This window comes from Panthera leo, chromosome F3, assembly GCF_018350215.1.
Source record: "Panthera leo isolate Ple1 chromosome F3, P.leo_Ple1_pat1.1, whole genome shotgun sequence".
Lineage (NCBI taxonomy): Eukaryota > Metazoa > Chordata > Mammalia > Carnivora > Felidae > Panthera > Panthera leo.
This window is the reverse complement of record NC_056696.1, coordinates 35,409,568-35,428,802: the sequence shown is the minus strand read 5'-3', so window position 1 is coordinate 35,428,802 and position 19,235 is coordinate 35,409,568. Positions and strand designations below refer to the sequence as shown.

General features: G+C 40.3%; 1 protein-coding gene across 1 annotated transcript in view; it reads left to right on the top strand.

Annotated features, from left to right (window-relative positions):
• Positions 1-19,235, top strand: part of CR1L (complement C3b/C4b receptor 1 like) — a 66,961-nt gene that overhangs the window by 30,991 nt on the left and 16,735 nt on the right. Inside the window, exons 9-13 of the mRNA XM_042926324.1 lie at positions 1,295-1,522; positions 3,829-4,008; positions 4,625-4,724; positions 10,547-10,632; positions 18,628-18,855. Of these exons, the coding sequence (XP_042782258.1) occupies positions 1,295-1,522; positions 3,829-4,008; positions 4,625-4,724; positions 10,547-10,632; positions 18,628-18,855 (822 nt within the window). The remainder of the gene's footprint in view (positions 1-1,294; positions 1,523-3,828; positions 4,009-4,624; positions 4,725-10,546; positions 10,633-18,627; positions 18,856-19,235) is intronic.

Genomic DNA, 19,235 nt, shown 5'->3' with positions numbered 1-19,235 from the left:
CAAGAAGCCAGGTACAGCTAAAATCACTTGCTAGAGGACAAACGTTGGTTAGGTTAATCCACCTTTGATTAGTTTATCCATAATCCTTTCAAGAGTATCATCTTCCCAAATATAGATCAAAGCAGAAGGGGAAAGGAGCTTCTCCAGATCATTATTTAAAAACAAACACACAGGGGCGCCTGGGTGTCTCAGTCGGTTGAGCGTCCAGACTCCGTCTCGGGTCATGATCTCACGGTTTGTGAGTTTGAGCCCCGAGTCAGGCTCTGTGCTGACAGCTCAGAGCCTGGAGCCTGCTTTGGATTCGGTGTCTCCCTCTCTCTCTGCTTCTCCCCCGCTCTCTCTCCTTCAAAAAAATAAAAACATTAAAAAATTAAAAACAAAAACGAATAAAAACAAACAAACAAACAAAAACCCCTGTAGAAACCAATAAGTATCTCAAAGTCGTAAAACATTTCTGAGTCTTCTGGAGCATGCACAGGGGCATTTGGGATGTTTCATTTCATTATGATGGCATTACTACAACCATTCATTTTGCTTTGGAGCCTAACAGCCTCAAGTCATCAAGAAAAGATTAAATCAGGGGTGCCTGGGTGGCTCAGTCGGTTGAGCGGCCGACTTCGGCTCAGGTCATGATCTCACGGTCTGTGAGTTTGAGCCCCACGTCGGGCTCTGTGCTGACAGCTCAGAGCCTGGAACCTGTTTCAGATTCTGTGTCTCCCTCTCTCTGACCCTCCCCCGTTCATGCTCTGTCTCTCTCTGTCTCAAAAATAAATAAACGTTAAAAAAAAATTAAAAAAAAAAAAAGATTAAATCAGTGATAGATAGTAAATGTATAATATATTTTGAAAGATTTCTCTGGGATGAAGAGCCTCGATGTTAAAAGACTTGGTCTATCTTGTACTTAAAATAGTAGGGGATGTACAGTAGGTCCTCAAAAAAATTCCTGTTGAATTAATGGATAACTTTCTTATTAAATGAATGCCTTCCTTGTCAATGTGGTTAAGATTTTTGTCTATTTTAAAAGAATGAGCTCTCAATTATCCAGAAGTTTTACGTCTTCAAAGAGTTCAGGATGATTAAGTCCCTCCTAGACTTTGTAATAATAAACACTGGTTTCATTTCATTTGGAAGCATCTCAACAGCGGCCTAATATATTTATTTTATGGTTTATACTCTCCCTAAGAGTTTAATCATTTAATTGGCTACACAGTCACAGCATCCCATAATTGTAGAATCAACTCGGGTTAAAATGTAAACATTTTGATGTAACTTACAGCTCTTGTGTTCCTTCTAGAAATCTTTTGTCCAAGCCCTCCATCTATCCTTAATGGGAACCACACCAGAACTCCTCAGGGAGGAGTTCCCTATGGAGAGGAAATTACTTATATGTGTGACCCCCGCTCAGCCAGAGGGATGACCTTCAACCTCGTCGGGGAGAGCACCATCCGCTGCACAAGCGACAGTGAAGGGAACGGGATTTGGAGCGGCCCTGCCCCTTACTGTGAACTTGCTGGTCCTGCTGGTCAGTACCCACGTACCCCAAGTGGATTCAGAATATCAGGCCCAGATCCTTCATGTGTCTCTAAGATTATGGTGTGTGCTTGTGAGTTCAACTTTGTCATAAGTGGAAGCGTCAAAGTTCTAAAACTCTTCTTGCTGGTGCAGTGGTGAGCAGAGTGGGGTAAGAAGGGAGAGGGACGTGGAGGGGAAGATCAAGAAGAAAAACATATTCACTGGAGAGGACATGAAAACAACTGGCTATGAACAGTAACCAATGCCAGATGATTGCCAAACACTCCCCGCAATTTCATCGTCTGCCAAACTGGCAATATGGATATTATTTAGCTAAGGCTTTAGCCAGTCCTATGCCAAATAGCCTAAGTGACCAAAGAGACTCTACTTTTGTAGCTTAAGACCTTGACTCAAAGTATGCCCATCTGTCCGCTGGCTTGTGGGGCCCACCTTAATCTTTGCCCTTGAACTTATCCGTTCTGAGAGTTAGAAGCAAGGAAAGATCAGCTCAAGGGAAAGAGTATGGAAAGGAGGAGGCTGTTTCTTCCGAAGGACTGAAAATTACCTGGTTCTTGAGGACTGACTGTAGGCCTTCCCAAGACAGAAGCAGGGTACACAGGGAGGTGGCACCAGACTTGGGATACCACATGACAGAGAAAAGCAATCCGATGAGAAAAGGCAACACATGATAAAACGTGTTTAACTTTTCTTTGCTGCCCCTCCCCTTCCCATTAGAATCTAGTGAGATTTCTTTAAAAGCAGTTGCCTAGGCCACCAGGCACGCTTATGGAATGGCAAACAGAAGCAGTCTCCTCCAAAAAGGAGATCGTTGAGGTCAGACTCTATTTGAAATATGCAGCACACAATATACCCTCTCATAAAAAAAGACATAGCTTCTTTTTTTTTTTTTTCCAGTTCAAAAAGGTGTTTTTATTAAAGGATGGAGACAGGACCCATGGGCAGAAAGAGCTGCCTCGGGACCTTGAGGAGAGACTGGTTATATGGGTGGGGGTGGGGGGGCCTGGGGGGGGGGGAGGTAAAGGCAAGGGGAAGGGGAAATTTCCAAAGGGATTTTCATATGCTAAAGAAGCTACCTGATGGCTTCGTCTGTTTTGTCCTTTTCCTTAAATCTCTGGTTTAGCATCAGAAGAAGAGCGGTCTGTTCGTTCCCTAGGACTGCGTACAAATTACCACAAACTAGGTGGCTTAACACAATAGAAATTTATTCTCTTCACTGATCTGGAAGCTAGAATTCTGAAATCAGGGTTTTGGTGGGGCCGTGCTCCCTCCTGTGACTCTAGAGGAGAATCCTTCTTTACCTCTCTTAGATACTGGTGGCTCCTGGCATTCCAGGGCTAGTGGACACATCGTTCTAATCTTTGCCTCTGTCTTCACATGGCCTTCTCCCCTGTGTCTCTGTGTCTCAAATGTCCCTCTCGTTTCTCTTATAGACACCACCAGCCATTGGATTGAAGGCCCACCCTGGTAATCCAGGATGATCTCATCTTGAGATTGTTACCCTTAATTATAGCTGAAAAGATCCTTATTCCAAGTACGTTTCCATTGTGAGGTCCTGGATGCATGTATCTTTTCGGAGGACATCATCCAACCCACTACAAGTAGTGACTGCTATTTAGTGCCAGAGAAGCTACTTATGGTGGACACCCTGAGAATGAGGTTGGGAGGAACAAATGGAGAGAGATGTGTCTCCAAGATGTGTCTCCAAGAACAAATATGTCTTGATGGATATGAGTATATTAACGCTAATAAATGAGGGTATGAATGGTTAACTCTACACAGAGGCAGTCTGATAGGCCTGACACATGATATCCTTAGCTAAAATCCTTGCTTTGGGTGCCCAGGTGGCTCAGTCGGTTACGCGTCCGACTCTTGGTTTTGGCTCAGTTCATGATCCCATGGTTTGTGAGTTTGAGCACCGCATTGGGCTCTGTGCTGGTGGTGTAGAGCCGGCTTGGGATTCTCTCTCTCCCTCTCTCTCTGCCCCTCTCTTGCTTGTGCTCTCTCTGGCTTTCAAAATAAATGAATAAACTTTAAAAATCAATGAAATTCTTGCTTTGATGAAACAAGAGCAAAAAGGCCAAAAAGGTGAATCGTCTTCCAAGTAGTAAAAATTTCCTGATGAGTAAATGCTGCTGGAAAGCCCCATCCTAAGGTAACTAGAAGGGGAAAAAGACCTTTTGCCGTTTTTAGAAGTCTGTCTCCATGAACCCATCTATCAGCTTAACTGGACAGAAAGAGGAGGAAGGGCGGAAATCTCTCGGCTCACTTTTGTATTCCTGTGGTTTTGCTCTCCAGGTTACTGTAAAGCCCCAAAAGAGTTTCCATTTGCCAAGCCTACAACTCAGACTGATGAATCTGAGTTTCCAGTTGGGACATCTTTGACTTTTAAATGTTCCCCTGGGTATTTTGAGTCCACGTTTTCTATCACCTGCTTAGAAAACTTGGTCTGGTCCAGTGCCGAAGATACGTGTAGACGTAAGTAACCCCATCCTGGGAGCTAATTCATGTATGTCAAAGCGTCTGTGGGATCTCATTTAATTTGTTCAAATTTTGTAGACATCTAAGTTTGCCCACGGTATTTAAATGGAGGGTGAACTTGTAGGTCAGCCTTTCTTACTGCCTGGAGTTTTTGCGGTCTTGACTCAATATTTATTTTGCAAGAATGTCTCTCACAAAAAGAATCAGGGGGGAAGTTTCCATTCCCTGGAGGTTACTTTTGATGGCTAAAACCATGACATGAGTGAAATAGGGACACAAAAGAAAATCACTTAGACCACAGTGACCTGTGCTTCAATAACCAAGATGGAGGGGAAATCTCAAATTCTGAGGCCTTTGATTTAGGCTCGTGGGATGAGAAAACAATTCTCTATCCATATATTTCTTCTGTTGGGAGATTCAGGCATCATCTTTCAAAAAGCAGTGCTCCAGAGCTGCTTGAGTCTGTAGTTGGTGCACTTCCTCGATGTGGTCAATCCTTTGGAACAATCAGAAATAAATAGACTGTTCAGTCTGCTACACTCCAGACTGAATCGTAAAAGCAAAGGTAATTTGAACTCTACACCTAGTCCCAAATTTTCCTTCTCTCCCGTAGGAAAATCATGTGAAGCTCCTCCAGAACCCTTCAATGGCGTGGTACTTATAAACACAGATACCCAGTTTGGATCAACAGTTAATTATTCTTGTAATGAAGGGTGAGTTGAAAGCACTATCCCTGGAAGATGAGTTTCAGAACAACAACGCTATCTCTGACCTACTCCCAACCAGACACACTAGACTATCATCTACACTTCAAAAAGTTGCCAATAGGAACTTCCGGATAGAGATGGTAGCTTGAACATGGGCGTATGACCAAAGGAATATAAAAAAGAAATAGCGACAGCTGGAATGCCCAGGTGGCTCAGTTGGTTGAGTGTCTTGACTCTTGATTTCTGCTCAGGTCAGTATCTCATGGTCTGTGGGTTCAAGCGTCGTGTTGGGCTCTGTGTTGGGCACAGTGCAGAGCCTGCTTGGGATTCTCTCTCTCTCTCTCTCTCTCTGCCCCTCCCCCCACCTCTCTCAAAATAAATAAGTGAACTTTTAGAAAAAATAATTTAAAAAATAAAATAAATTCTCAAAATAAAAAAAGGAGTAGCAAGCAATTTGTATTTTAACTAGAGGACAGCACCAGGTTCCTGCTGAAGGTAGTATGTGTGAAGCCTGGTAAGATATTCACTGGATAAAAAGGACCAGTCTATTGGGGCGCCTGGGTGGCTCGATCGGTTAAGCGTCCGACTTCGGCTCAGGTCATGATCTCACAGTCCGTGAGTTTGAGCCCCGCGTCGGGCTCTGTGCTGACAGCTCAGAGCCTGGAGCCTGTTTCAGATTCTGTGTCTCCCTCTCTCTCCGCCCCTCCCCTGTTCATGCTCTGTCTCTCTCTGTCTCAAAAATAAATAAACATTAAAAAAAAATTAAAAAAAAAAGGACCAGTCTATTAAATGAGTAAGAAGAAAAATGCTAGTTGTACCATGCATGGAACATTCTTTAAAAAAATTATTTTTAATTAATTTTGAGAGAAAGACAGAGTACAAGCAGGGGAGGGGTGGAGAGAGAGGGGGACACAGAATCGAAGCAGGCTCCAGGCTCTGAGCTGTCAGCACAGAGCCTGACGCGGGGCTCGAACTCAAGCTCTGCGAGATCATGACCTGAGCTGAAGTTGGAGGCTTAACCAAATGAGCCACCCAGGCGCCCCCATGCATGCAATGTTCTTAACTAAGATCAGCGAGCACTATAGCTGAATTGGAGGACCTTGAATTAGGGGTTGCAAGGTAAATCTTAACGTGATAGCAGCTCTGGGAAATGTAAGTATGAACATGCACAGAGCGGGAACATTAATGAGTTCTTGCTCTGAACTTTTCCTTGGCGCAGGGAACCATGCCAGAAACATCGCCTCAACTTAGAGGGAGCAATTAAAGAATGTGTATTAATTTTCAGTTGCCACAACAAATTCAGAGAAAAAAATAGAATTTTATTGGATTGTAAAATCCAATGAATTTTATTGGATTGCACATATTTATTGGATTGAACATATATTCATTAGACGTACTTGGAAGCCATGATCAAAAAACCCAAAGATCCTAAAGATCAAAAAAGAACCCAAAAGATCAAAAAAATCACCACCCACAGTTCTACCACTCATCGTAGTTAATATTTCGCTATGAAGTCTTCTAGCCTTTTTTACCTGAAAATATGCATGTAACCCACATGTCAGTTGAGCTCAGTTACCCTTAGAAGAGAGAGGTGGTTAAATTGGACACAAGTATCAGTTGCATTATCTAGAAAGTATAGGTTTTGCCCTGCTCACCCCTTGCCCCCAACAAGGAGTTCTGACTTCTTAGTTCATCAGTCCTTCAAATGACGGGAGCCCCCAGGCAACACCAGGGACATATCAAGGCAGTGACAGGACAGCCCACAGAATGGGAGAGAATATTTGCAAATCATTTCTCTAATAAGGGTTTGATATACGGACTATATAAGGAAGTCCTGCAACTAGACAACAAAAAAACTAACAACCCAACTTAAAAATGGGCAAGGGATTTGAGTAGACATTTCTCCAAAGAGGACAGACAAATGTCCAGGAAACACATGAACAGATACTAAATATTATTAGTCATGAGAGAAATGCATATCAAACCCACTCCATACCTTATAGGCTGGCTATAATGGAAAACAAAAGTGTGGTGAGGCTGTGGACAAAATGGAACCCTTGTGATTGCTACTGGGAATGTAAAATGGTGCAGCCTCTGAGAAAAACCGTTCAGTGATTCAAAAGTTAACACAGAATTACCATATGATCCAGCAATTCCGATCCTAGGTACATATCCAAAAAGATTAAAAACATACGCTCAAACAGATACGGGTTTATCAGCTGTTCTCCCTATTTTTAAATACATCCTGATACATTTTATTTTTCCTTTAGATTGATCCATCTCATGGATGTTTTCAATTTCAGTAAGATAGAGAGGATATAATATTTTGATAAAGTATTGAGTTGTTGTTTTTTTAATTTTTTTTTTAACGTTTATTTATTTTCGAGACAGAGAGAGACAGAGCATGAACGGGGGAGGGGCAGAGAGAGAGGGAGACACAGAATCGGAAGCAGGCTCCAGGCTCTGAGCCATCAGCCCAGAGCCCGACGCGGGGCGCGAACTCACGGACCGCGAGATCGTGACCTGAGCTGAAGTCGGAGGCTTAACCGACTGAGCCACCCAGGCGCCCCTTGAGTTTTTTTAATATCTGTGATGATAACTACTTTCTCGTTCATGTATATATATTTGTAGATGTGTCGTTTTGTGAGGTTACAATTGGCCAAGTTCTGTTTATTTCAATCGACCACTTTAAAGAAATGGCTCTTAGATTTATTCATCATTTATATTCTATTTTTCTTACTTATTAATTTATTTTAGTAATTCCTCAGACCAGCTTCTTTCATATGTTCATGTTTATAGTCTATAAACATCTAACATAAAATGTTGTGTTCATTTATTTGAAAATTTTCTTGTCAAATAACAAAAGTACTAAATATTTCTCTAAGGACGGTTTTGGCATCAGTGTCCTAGAAATTTTCAAACAGTAATATTTCCATCAGCATTTATAATGAAGTAGCTGAATAATGTAAGGTTTATTACTACAGGCTGTTAAGGCCAATTAACATTATTCAAACTCGAACCTCAATATCTGTCATGTGAATTTGAACAAATTTGTTAAACTCTCTGTTTCCTCTTTTGTAAAATGGGAGCTATGCATAACATTCACTTCAAAGCATCATTTTAAAGATTAAATTAATTGGGGGCGCCTGGGTGGCTCAGTCGGTTAAGGGGCCGACTTCAGCTCAGGTCACGATCTCTCGGTCCGTGAGTTCGAGCCTCGCGTCGGGCTCTGGGCTGATGGCTCAGAGCCTGGAGCCTGCTTCCGATTCTGTGTCTCCCTCTCTCTCTGCCCCTCCCCCGTTCATGCTCTGTCTCTCTCTGTCTCAAAAATAAATAAACGTTAAAAAAAATTAAAAAAAAAATAAAGATTAAGTTAATTGATGCAAAGCACTTTGAAGAGTTTTGGGCACATGACTCAATGATCATGCGTCATTGTTATCCTATAGGTAATCTGCAATGGCTGTTTTACTTTTGTCTTTGACCAAGATCCAAAACTTTCAATTTTGTGTTTATTCTGTGATTATTAATTCCTAGTGTTGTTATATTATAATGAGGGTGTAGAGCTGTTTTGATTTCTTCTCTGTGCAAATTCTTGGGGTACACTCTGCCGAGTGATATGATACAACTTTTATAAATGGCTCCTGGAGAGAAAGTTTATATTCTCTGTGAGATGCAAAGTTTAATACACAATTGTGTTATGATTTATTGTTATGATTTATCATATTGTTATATGATTTGTGCCGCAGCATCCTATCTGTGAGCAACTTTTAATCATTTGCAGCCTATTGAATATCTCCATAGATTCCCTCTACTCCCAAATACTTAGAAGTCCATGAACAAATAGGAAGGATGGAAGGAGCACCACCCTCCAGCCCTTAATTATCCCATCCCTGACCTCATGCAATGGACTCTCCGATGCCTGTCTCAGCATGCTTCTCACAGTGTGTATATTTGCTTATAGGGAAGGGAATCTCATGGCTCTTCTTGAACAGTGGTTTCGCTTTATGGCCACCCAAATTTCTAAAGCTGATGGAAGCTAAGGAGTAAGGCTTGAGTAAAATTATGAGTTTCGGAGAGATGGGTAATCGAGTCAGGAAGAATTACAACATAATGGCGATCGTAGCATATTAGTGTCTTATAATACTTTAAAAAATATTCACTGTTTTTTACAGCCCACACATAGGCTGGAACCTGCTTCACATTTTTTTTTACTGCAGTTCTCTAACTTAGTCATAGTGAACACATTAAGAGCAACCTCTATAGTCAGAAGTCGAGCAACATCCGTGATGTTGCGCTCGTAAGACAACTTTTAAATGTAGGACAGAAAGCAGGCGGAAGGAAACATACTAGTGTCTCTCAAGCTGTTTCTTTGAAGAAATTTTGAAGATTAAATATTTGTTGGCACATTTGAAAGGATTTTACACTATAATCAATGAAAAGTAACAGTAAGTAAAATTCACTCAATTTGTCTACGATTTGTCAACCAAAGTGACTCAATATGCCTCCAAAAGTATTCACTGTCATTGCTATACCCACATAGCTCCCCATCATCTTTATATCACTATTTTTGCAAGAGCTGGTATATATTAGGGTTAGATTAAGCTATAGAAGAACAAATAAAATAATAGGAGCTTAAACAAGATAGTAGCTTACTTCTCTCTGAGGTTAAGAACAGGGGCAGTCCTTCAAAGAAGACTGTAAAGTTTCCAACTCCAGGGCTGATAGCTGGCTCCATGATCCACATAAACCTGGGAGCCTTCTATTTGAGACTCTGTGTCATCACGTGGCCCAAACTCCAGCCAGCAGAGAGAAATAATGGAAGAAGAGAACACCCATTCCTTTAAAGACACTTTCCAGAAGTTTCACAAGACCCTCCAGGGGCATCCCTTTAGCCGGAACTTAGCCATATGGCTGTACGCAACTGTAGGGAAGCTGAGAAATGAAGCCTTTAATGAGGTGGCCAATGGCCCAGTTAAAAACACACAGTTTCATTACTAATGAAGAAGAGGAAAGGAGATACTGGAGATATCAGTAGACTCTGCTACAAATGGTTACTGTCCTGATCACGTGTCTTGGGTAACCAAGAAGCCAAGTTCTTAGCTGTTCCAGTAACTGCTCACTATTATATGACATTGCATTATATCCCTTACCTTTTACTTAATCAAGTTTAACCCTACTGTACATGGAACACATGAATGGTTTAGCTGGATATCCTTTGTGACTTGTCTCACAGTAACAGTATAGTTACCTAATCAATAAAAAATAAGTGATGACAAAATGTTCCAAATTTTGTGGCCTACTCTGAGTGATTTGATGGCAAAATAGTTAAGTACCCCTGCCTTTTACATTTAAGGTGTGAAGATGGTTAGCTGTTTCGCCTGCTTCTCACTTTTGAATCTTCTTAGTAAGGCCGTCTTTCTGTCCTTTGAGTACCAGTTGCTTGATCTCTAGGCAAGGTGCTAGAGGATGTGAATATTTCAATAAGGCATCTTCCCTGTTAATCAAGGAGCTTATCATTTCCTTGATGGAAGTGCGCATGAATAAAATAACTCCTGAGGTTCCCTAAAGACCAGTACAAAATGTCCCACGATGAAGGGAATTTTTGTGTTCAGTGGTGAGGGACTAGCAGTAAACATGGATAAAAGCAGTAAGAATATAAGCTTGTCCTTAGAAATAAAGCACTAATTCGCAGATAGAGATGAGGTTTCTTCCTTGACTTCTCCTGTTTTAATCTGCCTGTAATTTGTAGCATCTACCTGCAATTATTTTCTCATGGCGACTTAAGTAAGAAGTGTAGAGTATAATCATTTTTCATTCTTTGCTTCTAGGTATCGACTCGTTGGCTCCCCTTCTGCAGCTTGTCACCCCTCAGGCAATACTGTCACTTGGGATAAGGAAACACCTGTTTGTAAGAGTGAGTCGAAGTATTTTTTCCCATAATTCCCTCTGCTCCATCCATATCTGCCTCATGTTACGAAGAGGAAATCCAATCCATCTTGCAGAGAGTAGTCTCCCCGATATTTGAAATCCAGAGTCCTATGCTACATAGTTGTCCAGATTTTTCTTTATTTTAGGAGGTTATTTGTCTAAAACTGTGAACCTGAACTCAGGTAAAATTGCTCTCCTTTCCTACTTTGATAGTAAATGCTTCCCAGTGGAAGGCTTTTCCCCATGACTAAATTAAAAGACATTGAAGAAAATAAAATTTGTCTCTGCCACCTCTTAGTAGCATATGATAAGCCCAAGAAGTAGGTAACTCCCTTTCTTATTATTTTTACTCTGAAAAAGGAAATAAGATCTCGTAAATCTTAGCAATTGCCCCAAGCCTCTGATCGTTCTGCGCTTTATCCTTTCTTTAAATTCTTCCATGTTGTATTTGTTCTTGATTAGTTGACCCTGCATCTTTTCAGTGGGATATTACAAAGTGAACCTCCAAAACTTTGAGGAACGTGGAAGAATGACCGATTGCAAATTGGTAAAATTTTAAGGCTCTGAGGAAGTCAGGATCAAACACACAGGACTGATGGCAGTAAAAGTGGGCACAAACTTCTGGAAGGCTTATGAGCAATATATACAAAAGCCTAATGTAAATACCCTTTGACCTAGTAATTCCATTTCCCAGAGTTTATCCCAAGAAAATCATCGTGGAATTTTCCCATGATTTTGGTTCACAGACACTCAATGCAACAATACTTATGACAGTGGAAAATGTTAAAAATCTAAATGTTCAGCATGGTTGGAAAATAGCTAATGGAAGAAATAAAACTTATTAAAAATAAGTCTGATAAATTTTTAAGAAACGTAAAAAGTATACCATGAGGAATTAGAGATTGCCCTTTTTAAATCAGACTGTTTGGCTTTTGCCAGTGAGTTGTTTTATGAGTCTTTTATATTTTTTGGATATCAACCCCTTTATCTGCTATATGATTTGTAAAAGTTTTCTCCCATTCTGTAGATTGCCTTTTCATTTTGTGAATTGTTTCTTTTGCTGTGCAAAAGTTTTCAGGTTTGTTGTAGTCCCATTTGTTGATTTTGCTTTTGAGGTTTGTGCTTTTGGTGTCATGTCCAAAAAATCAATGCCTAGACCAATGTCAAGGGCATTCTCTTCATTTTCTGCCAGGAGTCGTATAGTATCAGGTCTTTGATCCATTTCGAGTTAATTTTTGTGAGTGGTGCTCTTGGCTGTCTTGCCAACTATTAACTGACTGTATAACCAGGAATTTCACTCTGGGCTTTCTATTCTATTTTATTGGTCTATGTATCTGTTTTTGTGCCAGTACTCTACTGTTTTTATTACTGTAGCCTTGTAGTATAGTTTGAAATCAGAATGTATGATACCTCCAGCTTTGTTCTTTTTCATCAAAATCGCTTTGGCTAATCTGGGTCTTAGTGTTTTGATTTGTTTTTACATTGTGGTTCCAAACAAATTTTAGAAATGTTTTTTTTTTCTATTTTCTGTGAAGAATACCATTGATATTTTGATGTGGATTGTACTGAATCTATAGATGGGTTTGGGTAGTGTAGACATTTTAACAGTATTTATTTTTCCAATCCATGAACATAGGTTGTCTTTCCATTTGTTTGTGTCTTCTTTGATTTCTGTCAGCAAAGTCTTGTGATTTTCATTGTACAGATCTTTCATTTTCTTGGTTAGACTAATTCCTAAGTATTTTATTCCTTTTGATGTTGTTGTTAATGGGAAATTTTTCTTGATTTCTTTTTCAGATGTTTCATCCTTAGTGTATAGAAATGTATCTTGATTTCATATCCTGCAGCTTTACTGAAATCATTGGTTAGTTCCAGCTGTTGTTTGATTCATTTGAATTTCCTATATATAGAATCATATCATCTGCAAAGAGTGACAGTTTTACTTCTCCCTTCCTGGTTTGAATGCCTTTTATTTCTTTGTCTTACCTAATTGTTCTAGCCAGGATGTCTAATACTACATTGAATAAGACCAGTGAGAGTGGGCATCCTTGTCTTGTTCCTGATCTTAGAGAAAAAGCTTTCAACTTTTCTCCACTGAGTATAATGTTGGCTGTGAGTTTGGCATATATGGTATTTATGACATTAAGGTATGTAAATACTCCTTCTATACCTAATCTGCCAAGGGTTTTTATTATGAAAGGATGCTGTATTTTGTCAAATGTTTTTTCTGCGTCTGTTGAGATGATCATGTGATTTAAAAATTTTCATTTTATTAATGTGATATATTATATTTATTGATTTGTGTATGCTAAAGCATCCTTGCATATCAGGGATTAATCCCACTTGGTCATAGTGTACAATCCTTTTTTTGTGTTCTTGAGTTTGGTTTGTTTGCTAATATTTTGTTGAGAATTTTTGCATCTATATCATCAGGAATATTGATCTATAGTTTACTTTTTTGTTGTGTCCTTATCTGGCATTGGTGTCAAGGTCTCATAGAATGAGTTTAGATGTAGTTTAGATGTAGTCCCACCTCTGCAGTTTTTTGGAAAGGTTTGAGTGGGATTGGTATTAATTTTTCTTGGAACGTTTGGTAGAATTCACCAGTGAAGTGATCAGCTCTAGAGTTTTCTGTGTTGGAAGGCTTTTGATTCCTGAGTCAATCTCTTTGCTTGTCATTGGTCTTTTCAGATTTTGTATTTCTTCCTGAGTTGGTCTTGGTAGGTGTTATGTTTCTAGAAACTTATCCATTTCTTCTAGGTTATCTAATTTGTTGGCATATAATTGTTCATAATAGTGTCTTATGGTCTTATGTATTTCTGTAGTATCAGTTGTCTCCTTTTTCATTTCTAATTTTATTTATTGAGTCTTCTCTCTCTTTTTTTGGTGAGTCTGGCTAAAGGTTTGTCAGTTTTTGTTTACCTTTTCACAAAACCAACTTTTAGTTTTGTTGATACCTTCTATTGCTTTTCTGTTCTCTATTTCATTTATTTCCACTCTGATCTTTATTATTTCCTTTCTTCTCATAACTTTGGACTTAATCTGTTCTTCTTTTTCTAGTTACCTGAGGTGTAAAGTTAGGTTATTTGAGGTCATTCAATTTCTCAATATATGCGTTTATCACCACAAACTTTCCTTTCCGAACTGCTTACGCTCCGTCCCATTAGATTTGATATGTTGTATTTTCATTTTTACTTCTTTCAAGATAACTTTTTAATTTCCTTTTTGGTTTCTTCTTTGATCCATTGGTTGTTCAGAAGTGCGTTGTTTAGTGCACATATTTGTAGATTTTCCAGTTTTCCCCTTGTTGTGGATTTCTGGTGTCCTATTATTGTAGTCAGAAAAAAATAGTTGGTATGATTTCAGTCTTCTTCAATTTGCTGAGATTTGTTTTGTGCCATATCATATGATCTACCATGGAAAATGTTTTGTGTGCACTCAAGAAGAATGTGTATTCTGCTACTGTTAGGTAGAATGTTCTATATATGTATGTCAAGTCCATTTGTTCTAGAGCATGGTTCAATTCCAATGTTTCTTTGTTGGTTTTCTGTCTGATCTATCCTTTGCTCACAGTAGGGGTACTGAAGTCCCCTACTATTATTGTAGAGTTTTCTGTTTCTCTCTTTATATCTCTCAGTATTTGCCTAATCTATTTAGTGCTCCAGTGTTGGGTGTGTATATTCGTACAATTGTTATATCTTCTAGATATATTGACCCGACCCTTTTATCATTATATAATGACGTTCTTTGTCTCTTATCATTTTTGGCATGAAGTCTATTTTGTCTTATAGAAAGTATGGCTATGCCCACTTTCTTTTGATTTCCACTTGCACAGAATATCCCCTTCTATCTGTCCACTTTGAGCCTATGTGTCTTCAGAGCTGAAATGAATTTCCTGTGGGCAGCATGTGTTGGGTGTTATATTTTATCCACTCAGCTACTCTGTGCCTGGTGATTGGTGAATTCATCCATTTATATTTAGAGTAACTGTTGCTACATAAGGACTTACTACTGCCATCGTATCATTTGCCTTCTGGTTATTGTCTTGTTTCTCCTCCCGCCCCCCCCCCTCCGTTTTTGTCTTTGCAAAATGGTGGTTTTCTAGGGTGATTTGCTCATTCTCTTCATGTTTTATGTTTCATGAGTCTATTCTCAACTTTTGCTTTGTGGTTGCCATGTGGCTTACATGAAGCATCTCATAGATAAACAGTCCTTTTTTATGTTGATAACACCTTATCTTCATTCACCTATAAAGCTTCCACCCTTCTACTCGTCCCCTTTTATATTTTTGATGTTACAGTAAGACCAGGGTATATTTTTTTAAGTTTATTTATTTGTTTTGGGAGAGAGAGGGAGAGGGTCAGGGAGGGGCAGAGAGAGAGAGAGAGAGAGAATCCCAAGCACAAAGCCCAGCATGGAGCTGGAACCCATGAACCATGAGATCATGACTGGGCCAAGATCAAGAGTTGGACACTTAACTGACTGAGCCACCCAGGTGCCCCTCTGTAAGCTTTTATATTATAATTAAGTGGTTAATATGCCATTCCAATATAGAGTTACAGTTTTCTTTATTTTTTGCCTTGGCCAGAGTGCTGTGTACTTTCATCTGCTATCATGTCACTTGTTAACGTCCCTTCGTTTCAGCTGAAGGGCTTCCTTCAACATTTCTTGTAAGCAGGTCTAGCGGTGATGAGCCTCCCTCAGCTGTTTTATTTTCTGGGAAAGCCTTTATCTCCCATTCATATTTGAAGGCCAGTTTTGCTAGATAAAGTGTTGGTGGCTGGCAACTTTTATCTTTCACCACTTTGAATATATCATTCCTCTCTCCTGGCCTATAGAGTTTCTGCTGAGAAATACACTGATAGCCTAATGGGGGTTCCTTTGTAGATTGTTTTATTCCCCACCCCCCTCCACTAACTGCTTTTAAGATCCTTTCTTGATCATTGATTTTTGACAGTTTCATTATAATATATTTTAGGAGGGTCTTTTTGCAATGGGATAATAGGGTGTTCTAGTAGCTTCTTAGATGTGTATGTTCAATTTCTTCCCCACGTTAGAAAAATTCTCAGCTACTGTTTTCCAAAAGACACTTCTTGCTCCCTTCCCCCTCTCTTCTTCTTCTGGCAAACCAGTTATATTTGTTTTTCTCATATCGCATAGCTCTAATAGGGTTTCATCACTTTAAAAAAATCTTAGCTCTCTCTCCTCTTCAGAGTCCTTTCTAAATTCCTATCCTCCAAGTCACTAATTTGTTCTTCCATCTGATCCATCCTATTTCCTAAGCTCTCCATTCTGTTTTTCATCTGATTCATTGAATTTATCATCTCCGGAATTTCTGGGTTTTTTTTTTTCTTTTAGAGAAATAGAAAACTTTATTGTACATGAATAAAAGGGTAGTTCAGTGGGTGTCTGGTTCTTTTTTTTTTTTTTTAATTTCAGTCTCTTTGGTAAAGAACTCTTGTCCATTAATTTTATTCCTAAACTCATCGACTCGTCATGCTGAATTTTCTTGTAGCTCATTGAATCTCTTCATAACAGCTGTTTTGAATTCTTTATCAGTTAGATTGCAATACTCCATGCCTTTGTAACCGATCGCTGGAGAATTATCATTTCCTCTTTGCGGTTCAATATTCCTGTGATTTTTCATTGTGTTTGACAAAATGTATCTCTGCCATTGCATTTTTTTAATATGAAATTTACTGTCGAATTGGTTTCCATGCAACACCCAGTGCTCATCCCAACGGGTGCCCTCCTCAATGCCCATCACCCGCCCTCCCCTCCCTCCCAACCCCCATCAACCCTCAGTTTGTTCTCAGTTTTTAAGAGTCTCTTATGGTTTGGCTCTCTCCCTCTCTCACTTTTTTTTTTCCTTCCCCTCCCCCATGGTCTTCTGTTAAGTTTCTCAGGATCCACATAAGAGTGAAAACATAGGGTATCTGTCTTTCTCTGTACGTTCCTCTGAAAATTAAAAATAGATCTGCCCCGTGGCCCAGCAATAGCGCTGCTAGGAATTTACCCAAGGGATACAGGAGTGCTGATGCATAGGGGTACTTGTACCTCAATGTTTATAGCAGCACTTTCAACAACAGCCGAAGTTTGGAAAGAGCCTAAATGTCCATCAACTGATGAAGGGATAAGGAAATTGTGCTTTATATACACAATAGAATACTACTTGGCAATGAGAAAGAATGAAATATGGCCTCTTGTAGCAACATGGATGGAACTGGAGGGTGTTCTGCCATTGCACTTGAAGTAACACACACCTTTATTTTACTCCAGTTCAACTAACTTGCAATTAGAAACCATTCTTTTGTTTTCCAGAAGGTGGCGCCTTAGCTCAAGTTTTTGGTTTCTCTTCACCTGCAGTGGCTCTGGGCTGCACAGGGGCGCATGCTGGCTTTGAAAAGCTGGTGTAGAAACAGCTGACGGTGGAGTGGGAGGAAGTGTGGGTTTAACACCTGTTGCTCTGTGGGTGCCCACTGCCCACAGACCAGGGGTACTCCCAGAGGTCTGAGAGCAAACCTCCCGCTAACATCGCAAAGCTGATAGGCAGGGAACAGGTCCCTTCAAGGCCCTTTGTTATTCTTGACTGCCTCTCCTTCCCTTTCCTCTCTCTCCCAGGTGCACAGGTGCCCCCCTCAGAAATCTGTGCAGCTGGATAGAAATGGGTCATAGTCACTCACCACTTTCACTTTCCACCTCTTCTGTGAGGGAAGTCACTGGCCCTAAAGAGGGAGCTGGCTGCTCAAGATCCTTCTCCTCTGCCTCTGTCCTGCCTAGATGGGTGCCCGCTTCTCCCATCAAGTTGGCTGGGCCTCTGCAAAACCTCTGTCTCTGGTGCATGTCCACCATGTTTTTCTCTCTCCAGCAAATGTGGGTGGGGCAATTCCCCCCAATTCCCTTGGATCCCAGCTCCCTTGGATCCATAGCAGCCTCTGAGATAACCACCCTCATTGTTTTTCGAAGCGCAGGTGTGCAGAAGTGTAATGTACAGAGGCACCTTTGTTCACTTGTGAATGGCTATTTTCATCTGGATCTTGTTGAAATATCTTTGCTAGAAATCTATTTGGACACCTGATGGGATCGTGATGGAACTTTACAAGAACAATCGGTATAAATAAAACTCAGATATCCGACAAAAACAAACTCTACTTTCCTGAGACATGTAAATCTGAAAGTAAATACATAAATAAACTTTAGATAAACATAAACACATGGGTAAAATCCAGATATGAGAAGTCAATCACTGTTTGACGTCCTAGGACCTTCACTTTGTTTATTCACACAATTCTGACAGGCTTGGGTATCTATTCTTAAGTTCATGCCAGATTCAAGGCATCAGATTAGTTTAGGGAGGGAACTGCTAGAAACAGATACACTAACAGCAGAAAGAAAGGACAGCTGGTCACCTGAAAGAAAGAAAAAAAAGCAAAAGGGAAAAAAAAAGCCTCCCTAGAGCCACTTAAAAGCTCTGTAAAGCTCTGAAAAGCCCTGTAATCAGTGTATCCTGAAGATATTATTGTGTATTTGTTAGTGACACAGATAATGGTCTTGAATTATCAAGAAACGTTTATATCTGCTGAAGGTGGTCATCTGTGTTTAATAAAGATTTACAAAGATTTCTTGGCAACTTCGGATCTTTGAGGGCCAATCTTGTCTGTCTTGTGTCTCAGTGTCAACCCAGGACCGTCTTTATGCCAAACAGAAAGTAGACAAATGACAGTTGCTGAAAAAGCAAATTAGTTACCTTTCAAATTGATTAAAACCTTAGCTACCTGGAGGGTCTTGGCACTTTTGCAATAAACTGTAATTAAAGTCTCACTTCAGTTCGTTCCTTCTCAGAAGAAGCCTTACATACTTAAGTCCACCCACTGTAGTTGTGTTCTCATGGAAAAAATACAGTCCCAGGGCACCCCTGCTACATGTACGATCGTTTTGATTAAAACTCTAATGGGATCTAAAGCTCTTGCTCTCTTTCTAGAAATCTTTTGTCCAAGTCCTCCATCTATCCCTAATGGGAACCACCCCAGAACTTCTCAGGGAGACGTTCCCTATGGAGAGGAAGTTACTTACATGTGTGAACCCCGCTCGGCCAGAGGGATGACCTTCAACCTCGTCGGGGAGAGCACCATCCGCTGCATAAGCGACGGTGAAGGGAACGGGATTTGGAGCGGCCCTGCCCCTTCCTGTGAACTTGCTGGTCCTGCTGGTCAGTACCCACTTCCCTGTGCCCCAGCCGGATCAGAATATCTAGGCTAGAATGTCCTCATTTCTGTGGTGACAGCTGTTTTTGCTTGTGAACGTGGCTTTGTTATAAAAGTCAGACACACAGAATTACCTGCTGAGCAACTTAAGAGATGGGTTCTAGACGTGCCATGCTGTGTCCCAATCCGTGGTACTCTGATGATCCTTCCCACGGGGGCGAGGAGTGTGGGACAGTGAAAAGAGGAGGAGGTGGAGAATGGGGAGAATCAGCGAGGCCCAGATTTTCTCGAGAGTATTTTCAAAGCAGTAAAATACAAGTGCCAAAGAAAAAACTCTGTCCTGCCATCTCCAGTACAAGTTGTCTTTATACTCGCTAAGTGGGTG